At 41.5% G+C, this 22,500-nt stretch overlaps 3 protein-coding genes across 12 annotated transcripts in view; all 3 read left to right on the forward strand.

Moving 5' to 3' along the window:
- Positions 1-1,965, forward strand: part of LOC106595512 (traf2 and NCK-interacting protein kinase) — a 72,035-nt gene extending 70,070 nt beyond the window's left edge. For all 9 annotated transcript variants that reach the window (XM_082962914.1, XM_082962915.1, XM_045697754.2 and 6 more), the window contains one exon: positions 1-1,965. This exon is cut by the window's left edge and continues 148 nt beyond it. The gene's annotated coding sequence lies outside the window, so the exon portion shown is untranslated.
- Positions 1,966-2,131: 166 nt separating this feature from the next.
- On the forward strand, positions 2,132-4,219 carry LOC145861134 (traf2 and NCK-interacting protein kinase-like). The gene is made up of 5 exons (XM_082962917.1): positions 2,132-2,284; positions 2,466-2,615; positions 2,714-2,873; positions 3,089-3,228; positions 3,378-4,219. Exons 1-5 carry the CDS (start codon positions 2,273-2,275, stop codon positions 3,459-3,461), a joined length of 546 nt encoding a protein of 181 aa, XP_082819043.1. The 5' UTR covers positions 2,132-2,272; the 3' UTR covers positions 3,462-4,219.
- Positions 4,220-7,111: 2,892 nt separating this feature from the next.
- Positions 7,112-22,500, forward strand: part of LOC106594064 (solute carrier family 2, facilitated glucose transporter member 2) — a 17,383-nt gene continuing 1,994 nt past the window's right edge. The window contains exons 1-8 of one of the 2 annotated variants that reach the window (XM_045697761.2): positions 7,112-7,260; positions 10,547-10,642; positions 10,720-10,919; positions 11,072-11,196; positions 12,392-12,507; positions 16,043-16,205; positions 17,917-18,023; positions 21,862-21,942. In XM_045697761.2, coding sequence (XP_045553717.1) covers positions 7,246-7,260; positions 10,547-10,642; positions 10,720-10,919; positions 11,072-11,196; positions 12,392-12,507; positions 16,043-16,205; positions 17,917-18,023; positions 21,862-21,942 — 903 coding nt within the window. In that variant the 5' untranslated portion in view covers positions 7,112-7,245. The remainder of the gene's footprint in view (positions 7,261-10,546; positions 10,643-10,719; positions 10,920-11,071; positions 11,197-12,391; positions 12,508-16,042; positions 16,206-17,916; positions 18,024-21,861; positions 21,943-22,500) is intronic. The other variant, XM_045697762.2, reaches the window with a different exon arrangement.

A 22,500-nucleotide genomic window follows, 5' to 3' on the forward strand; every position in this document is an offset into this window, starting at 1 on the left:
TTCATAAGCCAATTAAAACAATGGACCAAGAGAATCAAATCGCACCCTGAATCAAACAAGTGGATTGAAAAATAGGAGAGTCCAACACTGAATCGAACTGAGAGAAACAAACACTGAATGAATCGAACGCTGAGAGAATCAAATATCAAATCAGTGTGAAAGAATTGAATTGTAAATGAATCAAGCTCTGAGAGAATCAAACTTAAAGACATTGAAACACTGAGAGACTACAACACTGTAACAGACTTAAAGGACTATAAAGAATGAAATAATAAGAAGATACATGACTATTAAGACGAGGAGTCTGAAGGTAGAGGAGTGTTTGGATCAACGGGGGCGCTGGTTTTCCGGTTTTCCAAGATCTCGACTACCATCTGTGGAGACGAACCGGTACTTCCGGATCCTAATCTTTCTTTCTCTCCTCCACTTCACCTTTCACTTCCCCTCTTTCTCCGCCACTCCACCCCTCTTCTCTAAAATATCGGCTATGTCCCTTTAAAACAAATTCACAGCCTCTGTCTCCCTCCTCTTCTCCATTCCTCCTTCCCTCTTCTCCTCCTACCCCTCTCTCCACTCTAAAGTCTTTCCTCTTCTCCTCCTACCCCTCTCTCCACTCTAAAGTCTTTCCTCTTCTCCTCCTACCCCTCTCTCCACTCTAAAGTCTTTCCTCTTCTCCTCCTACCCCTCTCTCCACTCTAAAGTCTTTCCTCTTCTCCTCCTACCCCTCTCTCCACTCTAAAGTCTTTCCTCTTCTCCTCCTACCCCTCTCTCCACTCTAAAGTCTTTCCTCTTCTCCTCCTACCCCTCTCTCCACTCTAAAGTCTCAATTCTCAAGGTGCTGCATCAGATAAACTGTAATGTTATAACAACAAAAAAGAATAACAACATTCTGCTGTTTACTAGAAATATGCTTTCATTCTGTCTTTTAAATAACACATTGTTCAAGTTTTGTTTCTTGTTTATTTAGGTAGTTTAAAATTACTTTTGAATTGCAATGTTAAGAGCTTGATAACTTGCACAGCACATTGCTAGTTTCTGTCGTTCAGTTCGTGTGTTTTATTTTCTGCTGAAATGCCAGAGAAAAACCTGATTCAACTGAGAATCATTTGAGAATTGTCTGAGAATGAACCACTCTGTGTCTGTCTGTCTTATATGTCTCTGCGTGTAAAGAATTATTGTGTAAAGCTGTCTCCCACCTGATTGGTCTGGTCTGATTGTGACTCCTTCCTGTTTGTACAGTGCCTAGCATGATGAAACCAACTGATTTATCTACCGTTGTTTTGTTCACTCTTTTCTGTTGGTTTACCATTTTATTTTAACACTTTGATAGCATCTTATGTCCTTAGATTAAACATGATCATTTCATCTAAAACACAACTTAATTTATATTTAAAAAAAAAAAATGTTTAAGAGCTTTTATGAAATACATTAGCATACCTGAAAACAAAGATGAGAACATCTGAAGCTGTTGTCCTTAATGCCATGCTGTAGAACTCCATTACCCATAATGCAACAGGTCTGTAAGGTGTGTGTGTGTGAGTGTGTCATGGATGTGTATTTAGTGACTACAAACACATTCATCCAAGAAACATTACATTCACCGAGACTCACTCCCTCAAATTACAAACAAATGTAGGGGTGACACTTTTGTCCGGAAATTAAACTTCCAGGCTGCTCATTTAAATGTCATGCTTAAATTACTGTTATGGAGGCAGGTTGCTTTTTAGAATGTTAGCAATAAAGAGCTGTGCTGATTGAACTAGTGTGTGTGTGTGTGTGTGTGTGTGAGAGAGGTGTGGGGTGTATCACTCTCTCAATCTGGTGAACAGACTGCTGATCACTACTGTTGGACTCTGTCTTTAAAAGAAAAACTCTAGACCTCTTGTTTCTGAACGACAAACTCATCACTAATGTTTTGGTTTCTATGTTTTCTAAAACAGAAAAATAAATGATACTAGAACATTATTCTGTTTAGATTCTGTGTGTGTGTGTGTGTGTGTGTGTGTGTGTGTGTGTGTGTGTGTGTGTGTGTGTGTGTGTGTGTGTGTGTGTGTGTGTGTGTGTGTGTTATTGACTCTCTTGTGTGTGTGTGTGTGTGTGTGTGTGTGTGTGTGTGTGTGTGTGTGTGTGTGTGTGTGTGTGTGTGTGTTATTGACTCTCCTGTGTGTGTGTGTTGTTTCCAGTAAAGTACGAGAGGATCAAGTTCCTGGTGATCGCTCAGAAGAACGCAGTGGAGATCTATGCCTGGGCCCCCAAACCCTACCACAAGTTCATGGCCTTCAAGGTAACTCACACACCGGGTCGAGATGTGATGTTGTAGTTAGGTAGACATCTTGGAAGTACAGGGACTCCTTGAGAGAAAATGTTGCACCGTTGTCCTAGACAACACTATGGGGTTTGTCACGTTGTTTGATACTGGTTACTCTGGGGTCAATAGTAACACTTCTCTCCCCCCCCCCCCCCAGTCGTTCACTGACCTGCAGCACCGCCCCCAGCTGGTTGACCTGACGGTGGAGGAGGGGCAGAGGTTAAAGGTCATCTACGGCTCCAGCCTGGGCTTCCATGTCATCGATGTCGACTCTGGCAACCCTTACGACATCTACGTCCCCTCACATGTAAGTCTGTGTGTGGTGTGATATGTAGTTATGCTTCCTGACTGGCAGGGAGATAGCCAGTAGATAACCATTATCTCTCTCTGTCTGTCTCCCTATAGATTCAGACCCAGGTGACTCCCCATGCCATCGTGATTCTTCCTAAGACAGACGGGATGGAGATGTTGTTGTGTTATGAAGATGAGGGAGTGTACGTCAATACCTACGGACGCATCACTAAAGACGTCGTGCTGCAGTGGGGAGAGATGCCTACTTCTGTTGGTGAGTGTGGTGGGTGTGTGTGTGTGTGTGTGTGTGTGAGCTCAGCTTTGTTTTAGGCCTGTGGGAACTTGTTTAGGTTTGTGTAAAGTTTAATCAGATTCAATCTCAACTCTGTTGTGTTCGTTCTGTCTCATGCTCTCTCCTTCTCTTTATTTCTCTCTCTCTCTCTCTCTCTCTGTTTCTTTCCTTCTCTCTTTCTATCCTTAATCCTCCAGCCTATATCCACTCTAGCCAGATCATGGGCTGGGGGGAGAAGGCCATAGAGATCAGGTCTGTGGAGACGGGACACCTGGACGGGGTCTTCATGCACAAGAGAGCCCAGAGACTCAAGTTCCTGTGTGAGAGGAACGACAAGGTAAACAACATGTGCGCACGCGCACACACACACACACACACACACACACACACACACACACACACACACACACATGCATATTCTCTATTGCCTGCAACAATCATGTCTTCTAATGCTGTGTGTGTGTGTGTGTATGTGTGTGTGTCTAGGTGTTCTTTGCGTCGGTGAGGTCTGGAGGCAGCAGTCAGGTCTTCTTCATGACCCTCAACCGTAGCTCCATGATGAACTGGTGAAACTAACTCCTCCCACCATCTTCCCATTGGCCTGCTCAGCTGTCCATCACAGGCCAAAGCTAATTTCATAAGCCAATTAAAACAATGGACCAAGAGAATCAAATCGCACCCTGAATCAAACAAGTGGATTGAAAAATAGGAGAGTCCAACACTGAATCGAACTGAGAGAAACAAACACTGAATGAATCGAACGCTGAGAGAATCAAATATCAAATCAGTGTGAAAGAATTGAATTGTAAATGAATCAAGCTCTGAGAGAATCAAACTTAAAGACATTGAAACACTGAGAGACTACAACACTGTAACAGACTTAAAGGACTATAAAGAATGAAATAATAAGAAGATACATGACTATTAAGACGAGGAGTCTGAAGGTAGAGGAGTGTTTGGATCAACGGGGGCGCTGGTTTTCCGGTTTTCCAAGATCTCGACTACCATCTGTGGAGACGAACCGGTACTTCCGGATCCTAATCTTTCTTTCTCTCCTCCACTTCACCTTTCACTTCCCCTCTTTCTCCGCCACTCTACCCCTCTTCTCTAAAATATCGGCTATGTCCCTTTAAAACAAATTCACAGCCTCTGTCTCCCTCCTCTTCTCCATTCCTCCTTCCCTCTTCTCCTCCTACCCCTCTCTCCACTCTAAAGTCTTTCCTCTTCTCCTCCTACCCCTCTCTCCACTCTAAAGTCTTTCCTCTTCTCCTCCTACCCCTCTCTCCACTCTAAAGTCTTTCCTCTTCTCCTCCTACCCCTCTCTCCACTCTAAAGTCTTTCCTCTTCTCCTCCTACGCCTCTCTCCACTCTAAAGTCTTTCCTCTTCTCCTCCTACCCCTCTCTCCACTCTAAAGTCTTTCCTCTTCTCCTCCTACCCCTCTCTCCACTCTAAAGTCTTTCCTCTTCTCCTCCTACCCCTCTCTCCACTCTAAAGTCTTTCCTCTTCTCCTCCTACCCCTCTCTCCACTCTAAAGTCTTTCCTCTTCTCCTCCTACCCCTCTCTCCACTCTAAAGTCTTTCCTCTTCTCCTCCTACCCCTCTCTCCACTCTAAAGTCTTTCCTCTTCTCCTCCTACCCCTCTCTCCACTCTAAAGTCTTTCCTCTTCTCCTCCTATCCCTCTCTCCACTCTAAAGTCTTTCCTCTTCTCCTCCTACCCCTCTCTCCACTCTAAAGTCTTTCCTCTTCTCCTCCTATCCCTCTCTCCACTCTAAAGTCTTTCCTCTTCTCCTCCTACCCCTCTCTCCACTCTAAAGTCTTTCCTCTTCTCCTCCTACCCCTCTCTCCACTCTAAAGTCTTTCCTCTTCTCCTCCTACCCCTCTCTCCACTCTAAAGTCTTTCCTCTTCTCCTCCTACCCCTCTCTCCACTCTAAAGTCTTTCCTCTTCTCCTCCTACCCCTCTCTCCACTCTAAAGTCTTTCCTCTTCTCCTCCTACCCCTCTCTCCACTCTAAAGTCTTTCCTCTTCTCCTCCTATCCCTCTCTCCACTCTAAAGTCTTTCCTCTTCTCCTCCTACCCCTCTCTCCACTCTAAAGTCTTTCCTCTTCTCCTCCTATCCCTCTCTCCACTCTAAAGTCTTTCCTCTTCTCCTCCTACCCCTCTCTCCACTCTAAAGTCTTTCCTCTTCTCCTCCTACCCCTCTCTCCACTCTAAAGTCTTTCCTCTTCTCCTCCTACCCCTCTCTCCACTCTAAAGTCTTTCCTCTTCTCCTCCTACCCCTCTCTCCACTCTAAAGTCTTTCCTCTTCTCCTCCTACCCCTCTCTCCACTCTAAAGTCTTTCCTCTTCTCCTCCTACCCCTCTCTCCACTCTAAAGTCTTTCCTCTTCTCCTCCTATCCCTCTCTCCACTCTAAAGTCTTTCCTCTTCTCCTCCTACCCCTCTCTCCACTCTAAAGTCTTTCCTCTTCTCCTCCTACCCCTCTCTCCACTCTAAAGTCTCAATTCTCAAGGTGCTGCATCAGATAAACTGTAATGTTATAACAACAAAAAAGAATAACAACATTCTGCTGTTTACTAGAAATATGCTTTCATTCTGTCTTTTAAATAACACATTGTTCAAGTTTTGTTTCTTGTTTATTTAGGTAGTTTAAAATTACTTTTGAATTGCAATGTTAAGAGCTTGATAACTTGCACAGCACATTGCTAGTTTCTGTCGTTCAGTTCGTGTGTTTTATTTTCTGCTGAAATGCCAGAGAAAAACCTGATTCAACTGAGAATCATTTGAGAATTGTCTGAGAATGAACCACTCTGTGTCTGTCTGTCTTATATGTCTCTGCGTGTAAAGAATTATTGTGTAAAGCTGTCTCCCACCTGATTGGTCTGGTCTGATTGTGACTCCTTCCTGTTTGTACAGTGCCTAGCATGATGAAACCAACTGATTTATCTACCGTTGTTTTGTTCACTCTTTTCTGTTGGTTTACCATTTTATTTTAACACTTTGATAGCATCTTATGTCCTTAGATTAAACATGATCATTTCATCTAAAACACAACTTAATTTATATTTAAAAAAAAAAAATGTTTAAGAGCTTTTATGAAATACATTAGCATACCTGAAAACAAAGATGAGAACATCTGAAGCTGTTGTCCTTAATGCCATGCTGTAGAACTCCATTACCCATAATGCAACAGGTCTGTAAGGTGTGTGTGTGAGTGTGTCATGGATGTGTATTTAGTGACTACAAACACATTCATCCAAGAAACATTACATTCACCGAGACTCACTCCCTCAAATTACAAACAAATGTAGGGGTGACACTTTTGTCCGGAAATTAAACTTCCAGGCTGCTCATTTAAATGTCATGCTTAAATTACTGTTATGGAGGCAGGTTGCTTTTTAGAATGTTAGCAATAAAGAGCTGTGCTGATTGAACTAGTGTGTGTGTGTGTGTGTGTGTGTGAGAGAGGTGTGGGGTGTATCACTCTCTCAATCTGGTGAACAGACTGCTGATCACTACTGTTGGACTCTGTCTTTAAAAGAAAAACTCTAGACCTCTTGTTTCTGAACGACAAACTCATCACTAATGTTTTGGTTTCTATGTTTTCTAAAACAGAAAAATAAATGATACTAGAACATTATTCTGTTTAGATTCTGTGTGTGTGTGTGTGTGTGTGTGTGTGTGTGTGTGTGTGTGTAGGGATTGCAGTGTAAGTTATCAGCTGAGGCCACTGACCCTCAGACGTTGTCCCTGTAGAAGGTATATCATTAACTCTACCTAATACTGTCCCTCCCTGTGTGTGTGTGTGTGTGTGTGTGTGTGTGTGTGTGTGTGTGTGTGTGTGTGTGTGTGTGTGTGTGTGTGTGTGTGTGTGTGTGTGTGTGTGTCATTAAGCCAATGTGCTGAGCTCAGGATGACCAGGGTGTGTGTGAACAGTGGACACCAGCCCAGAGACTGTGTGTGTGTGTGTGTGTGTGTGTGTGTGTGTGTGTGTGTGTGTGTGTGTGTGTGTGTGTGTGTGTGTGTGTGTGTGTGTGTGTGTGTGTGTGTGTGTGTGTGTGTGTGTGTGTGTTCACTATCACAGAGTTTAACCACCATGAAAACAGGGTGACAAACACAGCCTAAGACAGTGTAGTAGGCACCATGTGTGATGTAAATGATGTTAATGACATGAATGATAAACGGCCAACAGTAAGGTGTACAGATAGAGAGGTGCTGTGTCTTTCTGTCCCCTGCATTGTGTATGTCGAAATGAGTGCATGGACACAGCGTGATCCCAGCGATTGATGATTACCCTGGAAGTGTGTGTGTGATCAGTTCGTGTTGTTGAAGCTGGTGCAAAGACTCTGAACCCATCATGGAGTCGGGAAAGGTAAGATCTCTCTCCGTACACTTTTACACACTCTAGCTCTCACACACACACACACGCTCTTTTTGAGGTATCTAATCCATTTACTAAACAAACGTTGAAAGACAAGCTGTTGGTTTTATAATATAATAAACGTTCCTACTGTTCAGTACTGACTGACCGATGCTCTGTAGCTACACACAAGGACAGGAGTGTGTGTGTGTGTGTGTGTGTGTGTGTGTGTGTGTGTGTGTGTGTGTGTGTGTGTGTGTGTGTGTGTGTGTGTGTGTGTGTGTGTGTGGCATGATTAAATCGAGGGAGAGTACCATTGATTTGACAGTTCATTTGTTGATGGCATGAGAGACCTGGTTATATCAGTGATTTATCTGTTTTTTAGTTCTGAGAGAAACACATCTGTAAACAGGAACAGCAGCAAGCAGTATGTGTTGTATTCCATCATTGACACACATGAATTACTTTGTTAGGGGCAGAGCAGCTTTAATATTACAGGCAGATTGTAGCTTCCATCATTGTAATTGCCTGCATCATTTCCAATCACCTATATATATATTTTTTGTAAATATAGATTATTTTAAATATATATATATTTTTAAATATATTTTCCTTTATTATTTTCCACTAACCCTACCGACCCTCCCCTAATTGGAGTAAACTAATGAACAACAACACTTAGGCTTCTACTTCTACTTCCATACTACATACATTTCACAAACAGTATATTTCACATTAGTTACCTTTTGTTTTTAGTCCCATCCTTCAGCTACAGTACCCTCAACCCCTCCCAACCCCTCCCATCTATCTCTGAAGATCACCAGTTCTAGCTGCCATAGATTTTCCACTGTGTGATGTTTCACAAAAGCTCTGAACCTTTCTATTCTTGTAGTTTCTACAGACTGTAAATGAAAGATAAACACCTTTGCTAAGAGTATTATTATATTATTTATCGATTGACTATGACTTATCAAATCACCCAGCAGTGCTGTTTGCAGAGTTAGCTCCAAGTAAATGTTGCAATTGTTTAGCCATTCCTGAACCTGCGACCAAAAACAAGCTACATATGGGCAGTACAAGAACAAGTGAGCTACCGATTCTGTCTCTTCGCAGCAAAATCTGCAGAGCTCGGATGGTTGTATCCCAATATATATATATAACATTCTACTGGTTGCAAGTGTATGGCTCTCAATCAGCAACAGGTGTAGATCATTGTTGCTGATTGAGAGTCATACATAGGCAGCCTGTTTTTCCTTTGGGGTTTGTGGGTGAATGTTTTCTGTTTAGAGTTTGTTCCTGACAGAACTGTTGCTGGTCGTTCTTTTGGTTTCTTTTTTGTATAGTGTTCATTCGGTCATTAAAACCTTTCAAGATGAACACATCCTCCGCTGCACCTTGGTCTCATTTCAACGACGGCCGTTACAGTACAGCTGAAGTCGGAAGTTTACAGACACCTTAGCAAAATACATTTAAACTCAGTTTTTCACAACTCCTGACATTTAATCCTAGTAAAAATGCCCTGTCTTAGGTCAGTTAGGATCACCACTTTATTTTAAGAATGTAAAATGTCAGAATGATAGTAGAGAGAGAATGATTTATTTCAGCTTTTATTTCTTTCATCACATTCCCAGTGGGTCAGAAGTTTACATACACTCAATTAGTATTTGGTAGCATTGCCTTTAAATTGTTTAACTCGGTTCAAACGTTTCTGGTAGCCTTCCACAAGCTTCCCACAATAAGTTGGGTGAATTTTGGCCCATTCCTCCTGACAGAGCCATTTTGCCACAACTTTGGAAGTATGCTTGGGGTCATTGTCCATTTGGAAGACCCATTTGCGACCAAGCGTTAACTTCCTGACTGATGTCTTGAGATGTTGCTTCAATATATCCACATTATTTTAATTCCTCATGATGCCATCTATTTTGTGAAGTGCACCAGTCCCTCCTGCAGCAAAGCACCGCCACAACATGATGCTGCCACCCCCGTGCTTCACGGTTGGGATGGTGTTCTTTCCTCCAAACATTACGATGGTCATTATGACCAAACAGTTCTATTTTTGTTTTATCAGATCAGAGGACATTTCTCCAAAAAGTACAATCTTTGTCCCCATGTGCAGTTGCAAACCGTAGTCTGGCTTTTTTATGGCGGTTTTGGAGCAGTGGCTTCTTGCTTGCTGAGCGGCCTTTCAGATTATGTCGATATAGGACTCGTTTTACTGTGGATATAGATACTTTGTACCTGTTTCTTCCAGCATCTTCACAAGGTCCTTTGCTGTTGTTCTGGGATTGATTTGCACTTTTCGCACCAAAGTACGTTCATCTCTAGGAGACAGAACGCGTCTCCTCCCTGAGCGGTATGCCAGCTGCGTGGTCCCATGGTGTTTATACTTGCGTACTATTGTTTGTACAGATGAACGTGGTACCTTCAGGCGTTTGAAAATTGCTCCCAAGGATGAACCAGACTTGTGGAGGTCTACAATGTTTTTTAGGTCTTGGCTGATTTCTTTTGATTTTCCCATGATGTCAAGCAAGAGGCACTGAGTTTGAAGGTAGGCCTTGAAATACATCCATGGGTACACCTCCAATTGACTCAAATTATGTCAATTAGCCTATCAGAAGCTTCTAAAGCCATGACATCATTTTCTGGAATTTTCCAAGCTGTTTAAAGGCACAGTCAACTTAGTGTATGTAAACTTCTGACCCACTGGAATTTTGATACAGTGAATTATAAGTGAAATAATCTGTCTTTAAACAATTGTTGGAAAAATGTCTTGTGTCATGCACAAAGTAGATGTCCTAACCAACTTCCAAAACTATAGTTTTTCAACCACTACACAAATTTCTTGTTAACAAACTAGTTTTAATGACTCCCACCTAAGTGTATGTAAACTTCCGACTTCAACTGTATTTTTGTATTTATGACAGGTTTCTTTTGTTGCCAATTTTGGTCTTTAATGCAGGGCCAACAAACAAGTTCCTACCTTCTCTCTACCTTTCTACTTGCCTCCTCCATTTTTGCAGTAATGCTGCAATCAATCGGTTGTAATTTTGGACAGAGCAGAAATGTCCATATATTTTTATTAAAAGCATGTCACACACCTAATCCAACTAGTCAAATAAATATCAAGCCCTTGATTAGTTGAATCAGGAAACAGTAACACTGAGTAATGTGAAGATGTTTTGTTGCTCTGTTATAACAGTATTTTACAGCAAGTGGGACTGCATGGTGCATTGAACTGGTTCCCTGCCCACTAGGTCTGCGCATTACAGGCATCTTTTAATATCTGTGTGTCCTACAGCAGCTGACAGGCACTCTCGCCCTAGCAGTGTTTTCAGCAGTCTTGGGTTCTCTACAGTATGGATACAGCCTGGGAGTCATCAATGCACCACAGAAGGTACACACACACACACTGTTTATTTTAGTAATGAGTAAACAGCAAGTACTATTATAAACCTTTACTGTGTTTCCTAGGTGATCGAGCAGCATTATGGGCGGTCCCTGGGGGTGCTCCCTGAGGAGCCTCTCCTCCTATCAGAGAACGGTACAGGGACAGAGAAGCAGGAAGTGCATCCCTCTGTGGTCATGTATTGGTCTCTGTCTGTGTCGATCTTCTCCATCGGGGGCGTGGTGTCATCCTTCCTGGTGGGCTTCATTGGAGACCTGAGAGGAAGGTGTGTGTGATCATCCGAACCTCCCTCTTCCTCTATCTGTCTCAAGACGAAACTGAACACGCTTATGTGACTGACAGGGTTTGAACTTGGGTCGTCTGTATGCCACAAGACTGTGTTAGCCTACTGAGCTAATGCCTATGCTGTCTGTGCAGGGTGAAGGGCATGTTGATGGTGAATGTGTTAGCAGTAGTAGCAGGACTACTGATGGTGATGGCTAAGATGTGGAAACCTCACGTCATGGTCATCGCTGGACGATGTGTCATGGGATTCTACTGTGGTGAGTTATCAATACATGAAGTCACACACTAGACTACATCAGCAAGGAAGTATTTGGCCCAGCTCTGTCCACTACATTCTTATCACTACAAGTGTGAACAAGGCTGGTCCTGACGCTCTCTTCTCCCCCCCCCTCTCTCTCTCTCACTCTCAATTAAATTTAAATTCAAGGGCTTTATTGGCATGGGAAACTTATATTAACATTGCCAAATCAAGTGAAGTAGATAATAAACAATAGTGAAATAAACAATAAAAATGAACAGTAAACATTACACTCACAAAAGTTACAAAATAATAAAGACGTTTCAAATGTCATATTACGTGCAAATAGTTAAAGTACAAAAAGGAAAATAAATAAACATAAATATGGGTTGTATTTACAATGGTGTTTGTTTTTCACTGGTTGCCCTTTTCTTGTGGCAACAGGTCATAAATCTTGCTGCTGTGATGGCACACATTTGGCAGGAGGTTAGGAAGTGCAGCTGTTTTCACCTCATTTTGTGGGGCAGTGTGCACATAGCCTGTCTTCTCTTGAGAGCCAGGTTTGCCTAAGGCGACATTTCTCAAAAGCAAGGCTATGTTCACTGAGTCTATACATAGTCAAAGCTTACCTTAATTTTGGGTCAGTCACAGTGGTCAGGTATTCTGCCACTGTGTACTCTCTGTTTAGGGCCAAATAGCATTTTAGCTTGCTCTGTTTTTTTGTTAATTCTTTCCAATGTGTCAAGTAATTATCATTTGGTTTTCTCATGATTTGGTTGGGTCTAATTGTGTTGCTGTCCTGGTGCTCTGTGGGGTCTGTTTGTGTTTGTGAACAGATCCCCAGGACCAGCTTGCTTAGGGGACTCTTCTCCAGGTTCATCTCTCTGTAGGTGATGGTTTTGTTATGGAAGGTTTGGGAATCGCTTCCTTTTAGGTGGTTGTAGAATTTAATGACTATTTTCAGGATTTTGATAACCGGCCTAATTCTGCTCTGCATGCAATTTGTTGGGTTTTACGTTTATGTCTCTCTCTCCCCTTCTCTCTCTCTCTCTCTCTCTCTCTCTCTCTCTCTCTCTCTCTCTCTCTCTCTCTCTCTCTCTCTCTCTTTCTCTCTCTCTTACTCTCCTTCTCTCTCACCTTCTCTCTCTCTCTCTCTCTCTCTCTCCACCTTCTCTCTCTCTCTCTCTCTCTCTCTCTCTCTCTCTCTCTCTCAGGTCTGTCCTCAGGTTTAGTTCCTATGTATATAGGGGAGATAGCTCCCATGGCCTACAGAGGAGCTCTGGGAACCTTACATCAACTGGCTATTGTTACTGGTATACTACTAAGTCAGGTAAGACCACACACTGTCTGTCCTCTAACCTCTATCCCCCTGTCACTGTCTGTCCTCTAATCTCTATCCCCCTGTCACTGTCTGTCCTCTAACCTCTATCCCCCTGTCACTGTCTGTCCTCTAACCTCTATCCCCCTGTCACTATCTGTCCTCTAATCTCTATCCCCCTGTCACTGTCTGTCCTCTAATCTCTATCCCCCTGTCACTGTCTGTCCTTTAACCTCTATCCCCCTGTCACTGTCTGTCCTCTAATCTCTATCCCCCTGTCACTGTCTGTCCTCTAATCTCTATTCCCCTGTCACTGTCTGTCCTTTAACCTCTATCCCCCTGTCAATGTCTGTCCTCTAACCTCTATTCCCCTGTCACTGTCTGTCCTCTAATCTCTATCACCCTGTCACTGTCTGTCCTTTAACCTCTATTCCCCTGTCACTGTCTGTCCTCTTAGGGCTAGGGGGCAGTATTTACACCGCCGGATAAAAAACTTACCCGATTTAATTTGGTTACTACTCCTACCCAGTAACTAGAATATGCATATACTTATTAGATATGGATAGAAAACACCCTAAAGTTTCTAAAACTGTTTGAATGGTGTCTGTGAGTAGAACAGAACTCATATGGCAGGCAAAAACCTGAGAGATTCCTTTACAGGAAGTGGCCTGTCTGACCATTTATTGGCTTTCTTTGACATCTCTTTCCAAAACAAAGGATCTCTGCGGTAACGTGACACTTCCCACGGCTCCCATAGGCTCTCAGAGCCCGGGAAAAAGCTGAATGTCGTCATTCCAGCCCCAGGCTGAAACACATTATCGCCTTTGTCAAGTGGCCGATCAGGGGACAGTGGGCTTAGGCGTGTGCACTGGTCGCCCCCGTCTTTCTTTTTTTCCCTCTATTTACCGAAACGCAGATTCCCGGTCGGAATATTATCGCTTTTTTACGAGATAAATTGCATAAAAATTTATTTTAAACAGCGGTTGACATGCTTCGAAGTACGGTAATGGAATATTTAGAATTGTTTTGTACGAAATGCGCCATGCTCGTAACCCTGATTTACCATTTCGGATAGTGTCTAGAACGCACGAACAAAACGCCGCTGTTTGGATATAACGATGGATTATTTGGGACCAAACCAACATTTGTTATTGAAGTAGAAGTCCTGGGAGTGCATTCTGACGAAGAACAGCAAAGGTAATAACATTTTTGTTATAGTAAATCTGATTTTGGTGAAGGCTAAACTTGCTGGGTGTCTAAATAGCTAGCCCGTGATGGCTGGGCTATGTACTTAGAATATTGCAAAATGTGCTTTCACCAAAAAGCTATTTTAAAATCGGACATATCGAGTGCATAGAGGAGTTCTGTATCTATAATTCTTAAAATAATTGTTATGCTTCTTGTGAACGTTTATCGTGAGTAATTTAGTAAATTGTTAGTAAATTCCCCGGAAGTTTGCGGGGGGTATGCTAGTTCTGAACGTCACATGCTAATGTAAAAAGCTGGTTTTTGATATAAATATGAACTTGATTGAACAAAACATGCATGTATTGTATAACATAATGTCCTAGGGTTGTCATCTGATGAAGATCATCAAAGGTTAGTGCTGCATTTAGCTGTGGTTTGGGTTTATGTGACATTATATGCTAGCTTGAAAAATGGGTGTCTGATTATTTCTGGCTGGGTACTCTGCTGACATAATCGAATGTTTTGCTTTCGTTGTAAAGCCTTTTTGAAATCGGACAGTGTGGTTAGATAAAGGAGAGTCTTGTCTTTAAAATGGTGTAAAATAGTTATATGTTTGAGAAATTGAAGTAATAGCATTTTTAAGGTATTTGAATATCGCGCCACGGGATTAGACTGGCTGTTGCGTAGGTGGGACGATTTGGTGCCACCTACCCTAGAGAGGCTAATCTCTATTCCTCTGTCACTGTCTGTCCTCTAATCTCTATTCCCCTGTCACTGTCTGTCCTTTAACCTCTATCCCCCTTTCACTGTCTGTACTCTAATCTCTATCCCCCTGTCACTGTCTGTCCTCTAATCTCTATCCCCCTGTCACTGTCTGTCCTTTAACCTCTATCCCCCTGTCACTGTCTGTCCTCTAATCTCTATCCCCCTGTCACTGTCTGTCCTCTAATCTCTATCTCTCTGTCACTGTCTGTCCTCTATCTCTATTCCCCTGTCACTGTGTGTCCTCTAATCTCTATCTCTCTGTCACTGTCTGTCTTCTAATCTCTATCCCCCTGTCACTGTCTGTCCTCTAATCTCTATTCCCCTGTCACTGTCTGTCCTCTAATCTCTATCACCCTGTCACTGTCTGTCCTTTAACCTCTATCCCCCTTTCACTGTCTGTACTCTAATCTCTATTCCCCTGTCACTGTCTGTCCTTTAACCTCTATCCCCCTGTCACTGTCTGTCCTCTAATCTCTATCCCCCTGTCACTGTCTGTCCTCTAATCTCTATTCCCCTGTCACTGTCTGTCCTTTAACCTCTATTCCCCTGTCACTGTCTGTCCTCTAATCTCTGTCCCCCTGTCACTGTCTGTGTTTGTCCCTAATCTCTATTCCCCTGTCACTGTCTGTACTCTAATCTCTATTCCCCTGTCACTGTCTGTCCTTTAATCTCTATCCCCCTGTCACTGTCTGTCCTCTAATCTCTATCTCTCTGTCACTGTCTGTCTTCTAATCTCTATCCCCCTGTCACTGTCTGTCCTCTAATCTCTATTCCCCTGTCACTGTCTGTCCTCTAATCTCTATCACCCTGTCACTGTCTGTCCTTTAACCTCTATCCCCCTTTCACTGTCTGTACTCTAATCTCTATTCCCCTGTCACTGTCTGTCCTCTAATCTCTATCTCTCTGTCACTGTCTGTCCTCTAATCTCTATCTCTCTGTCACTGTCTGTCCTTTAACCTCTATCCCCCTGTCACTGTCTGTCCTCTAATCTCTATCCCCCTGTCACTGTCTGTCCTCTAATCTCTATCCCCCTGTCACTGTCTGTCCTTTAACCTCTATCCCCCTGTCACTGTCTGTCCTCTAATCTCTATCTCTCTGTCACTGTCTGTCCTCTAATCTCTATTCCCCGTCACTGTCTGTCCTCTAATCTCTGTCCCCCTGTCACTGTCTGTGTTTGTCCCTAATCTCTGTTCTCCTGTCTCCCTCTGTGTCCGTCCCTAATCTCTGTCCACCTGTCTCTCTTTGTGTCCGTCCCTAATCTCTGTCCCCCTGTCTCTCTCTGTGTTCGTCCCTAACTTCTGTCCTCCTGTCTCTCTCTGTCTGTCTTTAATTTCTGTCCACCTGTCTCTCTCTGTGTTTGTGCCTAATCTCTGTCCCCCTGTCTCTCTCTGTGTTTGTCCCTAATCTCTGTCCCCCTGTCTCTCTCTGTGTCTGTCCCTCATCTCTGTCCCCCTGTCTCTCTCTCTGTGTCTGTCCCTCATCTCTGTCCCCCTGTCTCTCTCTGTGTGTCTGTCCCTCATCTCTGTCCCCCTGTCTCTCTCTGTGTCTGTCCCTCATCTCTGTCGCCCTGTCTCTCTCTGTGTCTGTCCCCCAGGTGCTAGGTCTAGAGTTCCTCCTGGGTAATGACTACTACTGGCCGCTGCTGCTGGGTCTGTCTGGAGCTCCTGCTGTGTTACAGTCTCTACTGCTGCCACTGTGTCCTGAGAGTCCCAGATACCTCTACATCAAGAGAGGCATGGTGGAGGAGGCCAAGAAGAGTACATACTGTAGAAATCTCAGATCTCTCTAAGAAAATACAGTACCAGTCAAAAGTTTGGACACACCTACTCATTCAAAGGTTTTTCTTTAATTGTACTATTTTCTACATTGTATAACAGTAGTGAAGACATCAAAACTATGGAATAACACATATGGAATCATGTAGTAACCAAAAAAGGGTTAAACAAATAAAATATATTTGAGATTTGAGATTCTTCAAAGTAGCCACCCTTTGCCTTCATGACACTTTTCCACACTCTCGGCATTCTCTCAACCAGCTTCATGAGGTAGTCAACTGGAATGCATTTCAATTAACAAGTGTGCCTTGTTAAAAGTTAATTTGTGGAATTTCTTTCCTTATTAGTGCATTTGAGCCAATCAGTTGTGTTGTGGCAAGGTAGGGGTGGTATACAGAAGATAGCCCTATTTGGTCAAATATATAGTCCATATCATGGCAAGAACAGCTCAAATAAGCAAAGAGAAATGAAAGTCCATCATTACTTTAAGACATGAAGGTCAGTCAATACAGACAATTTCAAGAACTTTGAAAGTTTCTTCAAGTGCAGTAGCAAAAACCATCAAATGCTATGATGAAACTGGCTTTCATGAGGACAGGACAGGAAAGGAAGACCCAAGGTTACCTCTGCTGCAGATGATAAGTTCATTTGTTACCTGCCTCAGAAATTGCATCCCAAATAAATGCCTTACTGAGTTCAAGTAACAGACACATCTCAACATCAACTGTTCAGAGGAGACTGCGTGAATCAGGCCTTCATGGTCTAATTGTTGCAAAGGAACCACTACTAAAGGACACGAATAAGAAGAAGAGACTTGCTTGGGACAAGAAACACGAGCAATGGACATTAGACCGGTGGAAATCTGTCCTTTGCTCTGATGAGTCCAAATCTGAGATTTTTGGTTCCAACCACCGTATCTTTGTGAGACGCAGAGTAGATGAACAGATGATCTCCGCATGTGTAGTTCCCACCGTGAAGCATGGAGGAGGAGGTGTGGGGGTGCTTTGCTGGTGACGCTGTCTGTGATTTATTTAGAATTCAATGCACACTTAACCAGCATGGCTACCGCAGCATTCTGCAGCGATACGCCATCCCATCTGGTTTGCGCTTAGTGGGACTATCATTTGTTTTTCAACAGGACAATGACTCAACACACCTCCAGGCTGTGTAAGGGCTATTTGACCAAGAAGAAGAGTGATGGAGTGCTGCATCAGATGACCTGGCCTCCACAATCACCCAACCTCAATCCAATTGAGATGGTTTGGGATGAGTTGGACCGCAGAGTGAAGAAAAAGCATCTAACAAGTGCTCAGACTGTTGGAAAAGCATTCCAGGTGAAGCTAGTTGAGAGAATACCAAGAGTGTGCAAAGCTGTCATCAAGGCAAAGGGTGGCGACTTTGAAGAATCTAAAATCTAAAATATATTTAGATTTGTTTAAAACTTTTGTGGCTACTACATGTTATTTCATAGTTTGATGTCTTTGCTATTATCCTACAATGTAGAAAATAGTATAAATAAATAAAAACCCTTGAATGAGTCGGTGTGTCCAAAATACACACTTGCTGTGTGTGTGTGTGTGTGTGTGTGTGTGTGTGTGTGTGTGTGTGTGTGTGTGTGTGTGTGTGTGTGTGTGTGTGTGTGTGTGTGTGTGTGTGTGTGTGTGTGTGTGTGTGTGTGTGTGTGCGTTTGTAGGTCTGCGTCATCTGAAGGGAGAGTATGACCCATCAGCTGACCTGGAGGAGATGAGGAGGGAGAAGGAGGAGGTTGAGAAGGAGGCGCAAGTCTCTATCGCCGTCCTGGTGCGTTCATTATCTAGTCTACTGAACATCTGGTCTATAGCTGTCTAATCCATGTCGGTCTGGTCCAGTATTAATAATGTGATATGTGTCTGTAGTCCTGTAGTCCTGTATTAATAATATGATATGTGTCTGTAGTCCTGTATTAATACTATGATATGTGTCTGTAGTCCTGTAGTCCTGTATTAATAATATGATATGTGTCTGTAATCCTGTATTAATAATATGATATGTGTCTGTAGTCCTGTATTAATAATATGCTATGTGTCTGTAGTCCCGTATTAATAATATGATGTGTGTCTGTAGTCTTGTAGTCCTGTATTCATAATATGATGTGTGTCTGTAGTCTTGTAGTCCTGTATTAATAACATGATATGTGTCTGTAGTCCTGTAGTCCTGTATTAATAATATGATATGTGTCTGTAATCCTGTAATTAATAATATGATATGTGTCTGTAGTCCTGTATTAATAATATGCTATGTGTCTGTAGTCCCGTATTAATAATATGATATGTGTCTGTAGTCCTGTATTAATAATATGCTATGTGTCTGTAGTCCTGTATTAATAATATGATATGTGTCTGTAGTCCTGTAGTCCTGTATTAATAATATGATGTGTGTCTGTAGTCCTGTAGTCCTGTATTAATAATATGATATGTGTCTGTAGTCCTGTAGTCCTGTATTCGTAATATGATGTGTGTCTGTAGTCTTGTAGTCCTGTATTAATAATATGATATGTGTCTGTAGTCCTGTAGTCCTGTATTAATAATATGATATGTGTCTGTAGTCCTGTATTAATAATATGATATGTGTCTGTAGTCCTGTAGTACTGTATTAATAATGTGATTTGTGTCTGTAGTCCTGTATTAATACTATGATATGTGTCTGTAATCCTGTATTAATAATGTGATGTGTGTTTGTAGTCCTGTATTAATAATGTGATTTGTGTCTGTAGTCCTGTATTAATAATATGATATGTGTCTGTAGTCCTGTAGCCCTGTATTAATAATATGACATGTGTCTGTAGTCCTGTATTAAAAATATATGTGTCTGTAGTCCTGTATTAATAATGTGATATGTGTCTGTGGTCCTGTATTAATAATATGATATGTGTCTGTAGTCCTATCGTCCTGTATTAATAATATGATATGTTATTGTAGTCCTGTAGTCCTGCAATAATAATTTGATATGTGTCTGTAGTCCTGTAGTCCTGTATTAATAATATGATATGTGTCTGTAGTCCGGTATTAATAACATGATATGTGTCTGTAGTCCCGTAGTCCTGTATTAATAATTTGATATGTGTCTGTAGTCCTGTAGTCCTGTATTAATAATATGATATGTGTCTGTAGTCCTGTATTAATAATATGATATGTGTCTGTAGTCCTGTATTAATAATTTGATATGTGTCTGTAGTCCTGTAGTCCTGTATTAATAATATGACATGTGTCTGTAATCCTGTAGTCCTGTATTAATAACATGATATGTGTCTGTAGTCCTGTAGTCCTGTATTAATAATATGATATGTGTCTGTGGTCCTGTAGTCCTGTATTAATAATATGATATGTGTCTGTAGTCCTGTATTAATAATGTGATGTGTATCTGTAGTCCTGTGTTAATAATATGATATGTGTCTGTAGTCCTGTATTAATAATGTCATATGTGTCTGTAGTCCTGTATTAATAATATGATATGTGTCTGTGGTCCTGTAGTCCTGTATTAATAATATGATATGTGTCTGTAGTCCTGTATTAATAATGTCATATGTGTCTGTAGTCCTGTATTAATAATATGATATGTGTCTGTAGTCCTGTAGTCCTGTATTAATAATATGATATGTGTCTGTGGTCCTGTAGTCCTGTATTAATAATATGATATGTGTATGTGGTCCTGTAGTCCTGTATTAATACTATGATATGTGTCTGTAGTCCTGTATTAATAATGTGATGTGTATCTGTAGTCCTGTATTAATAATATGATATGTGTCTGTAGTCCTGTAGTCCTGTATTAATAATATGATATGTGTCTGTGGTCCTGTAGTCCTGTATTAATAATATGATATGTGTCTGTAGTCCTGTAGTCCTGTATTAATAATATGATATGTGTCTGTGGTCCTGTAGTCCTGTATTAATAATATGATATGTGTATGTGGTCCTGTAGTCCTGTATTAATACTATGATATGTGTCTGTAGTCCTGTATTAATAATGTGATGTGTATCTGTAGTCCTGTATTAATAATATGATATGTGTCTGTAGTCCTGTATTAATAATGTCATATGTGTCTGTAGTCCTGTATTAATAATATGATATATGTCTGTTGTTCTGTATTAATAATGTGATATGTGTCTGTGGTCCAGTATTAATAATGTGATATGTGTCTGTAGTCCTGTAGTCCTGTATTAATAATATGATATGTGTCTGTAATCCTGTAGTCCTGTATTAATAATATGATATGTGTCTGTAGTCCTGTATTAATAATATGATATGTGTCTGTAGTCCTGTAGTCCTGTATTAATAATATGATATGTGTCTGTAGTCCTGTATTAATAATATGATATGTGTCTGTAGTCCTGTAGTCCTGTATTAATAATATGATATGTGTCTGTGGTCCTGTAGTCCTGTATTAATAATATGATATGTGTATGTGGTCCTGTAGTCCTGTATTAATACTATGATATGTGTCTGTAGTCCTGTATTAATAATGTGATGTGTATCTGTAGTCCTGTATTAATAATATGATATGTGTCTGTAGTCCTGTATTAATAATGTCATATGTGTCTGTAGTCCTGTATTAATAATATGATATATGTCTGTGGTTCTGTATTAATAATGTGATATGTGTCTGCGGTCCAGTATTAATAATGTGATATGTGTCTGTAGTCCTGTAGTCCTGTATTAATAATGTGATATGTGTCTGTGGTCCTGTATTAATAATATGATGTGTGTCTGTAGTCCTATATTAATAATGTGATATGTTTGTAGTCCTGTATTAATAATGTGATATGTTTGTAGTCCTATATTAATAATGTGACGTGTCTGCAGTCCTGTATTAATAATGTGATATGTTTGTAGTCCTATATTAATAATGTGATATGTCTGTAGTCCTATATTAATAATGTGATATGTTTGTAGTCCTATATTAATAATGTGATATGTTTGTAGTCCTAAATTAATAATGTGATATGTCTGTAGTCCTATATTAATAATGTGATATGTCTGTAGTCCTGTATTAATATTGTGATATGTTTGTAGTCCTAAATTAATAATGTGTAACGGCTGTCTTCATCGTCAGATGAAACAGAGAAGTCATCGTCGGAAACGGTGGACCAATACGCATCAGAGGATGTGTTCATATTCAATATTTAATTAATAGAAACACTTCAAACAAAACACGAAAATGAACGACAGCCTACAGTTCTGCTAGGTACAAAACTAAACAGAAAATACAATTACCCACAAAACCCAAAGGAAAAACATGCTCCTTATGTGTGACTCCCAATCAACAACAACGAACTTCAGCTGTGCCTGATTGGGAGCCACACACGGCCCAAAACAAAGAAATACAAAAGACCTAGAAAAAGAACATAGAACGCCCACCCAATGTAACACCCTGGCCTAACCAAAATAAAGAACAAAAACCCCTCTCTATGGCCAGGGCGTTACATAATGTGATATGTCTGTAGTCCTATATTAATAATGTGATATGTCTGTAGTCCTATATTAATAATGTGACATGTCTGTAGTCCTGTATTAATAATGTGATATCTCTGTAGTCCTAAATTAATAATGTGATATGTCTGTAGTCCTATATTAATAATGTGATGTGTCTGTGGTCTTCTAGGTGCGGTCATCTCTCTACAGGCAGCAGTTGTTTGTAGCTCTGATGATGCATCTCTCACAACAACTGTCTGGAATTAACGCTGTGAGTTACTGAGAGAGAGGGGGAGAGAGGGAACAACTGTCAGGAATCAACGCTGTGAGTTACTGAGAGAGAGGGGGAGAGAGGGAACAACTGTCAGGAATCAACGCTGTGAGTTACTGAGAGAGAGGGGGAGAGAGAGAACAACTGTCAGGAATCAACGCTGTGAGTTACTGAGAGAGAGGGGGAGAGAGGGAACAACTGTCAGGAATCAACGCTGTGAGTTACTGAGAGAGAGGGGGAGAGAGGGAACAACTGTCAGGAATCAACGCTGTGAGTTACTGAGAGAGAGGGGGAGAGAGGGAACAACTGTCAGGAATCAACGCTGTGAGTTACTGAGAGAGAGGGGGAGAGAGGGAACAACTGTCAGGAATCAATGCTGTGAGTTACTGAGAGAGAGGGGGAGAGAGGGAACAACTGTCAGGAATCAACGCTGTGAGTTACTGAGAGAGAGGGGGAGAGAGGGAACAACTGTCTGGAATCAATGCTGTGTGTGTGTGTGGTGTGTGTGTGTGTGTGTGTGTGTGTGTGTGTGTGTGTGTGTGTGTGTGTGTGTGCGTG

The sequence above is a fragment of the Salmo salar genome, chromosome 16 (assembly GCF_965601325.2).
Source record: "Salmo salar chromosome 16, fSalSal1, whole genome shotgun sequence".
In the NCBI taxonomy this organism is placed as follows: Eukaryota; Metazoa; Chordata; class Actinopteri; order Salmoniformes; family Salmonidae; genus Salmo; species Salmo salar.

Bases quoted from the DNA above. Each gene is read 5' to 3' on its own strand.
- LOC145861134 (XM_082962917.1), top strand. The intron at 2,616-2,713 runs GTAAGTCTGTGT...GTCTCCCTATAG, and splicing joins ACATCTACGTCCCCTCACAT to ATTCAGACCCAGGTGACTCC. The intron at 3,229-3,377 runs GTAAACAACATG...GTGTGTGTCTAG, and splicing joins TGTGTGAGAGGAACGACAAG to GTGTTCTTTGCGTCGGTGAG.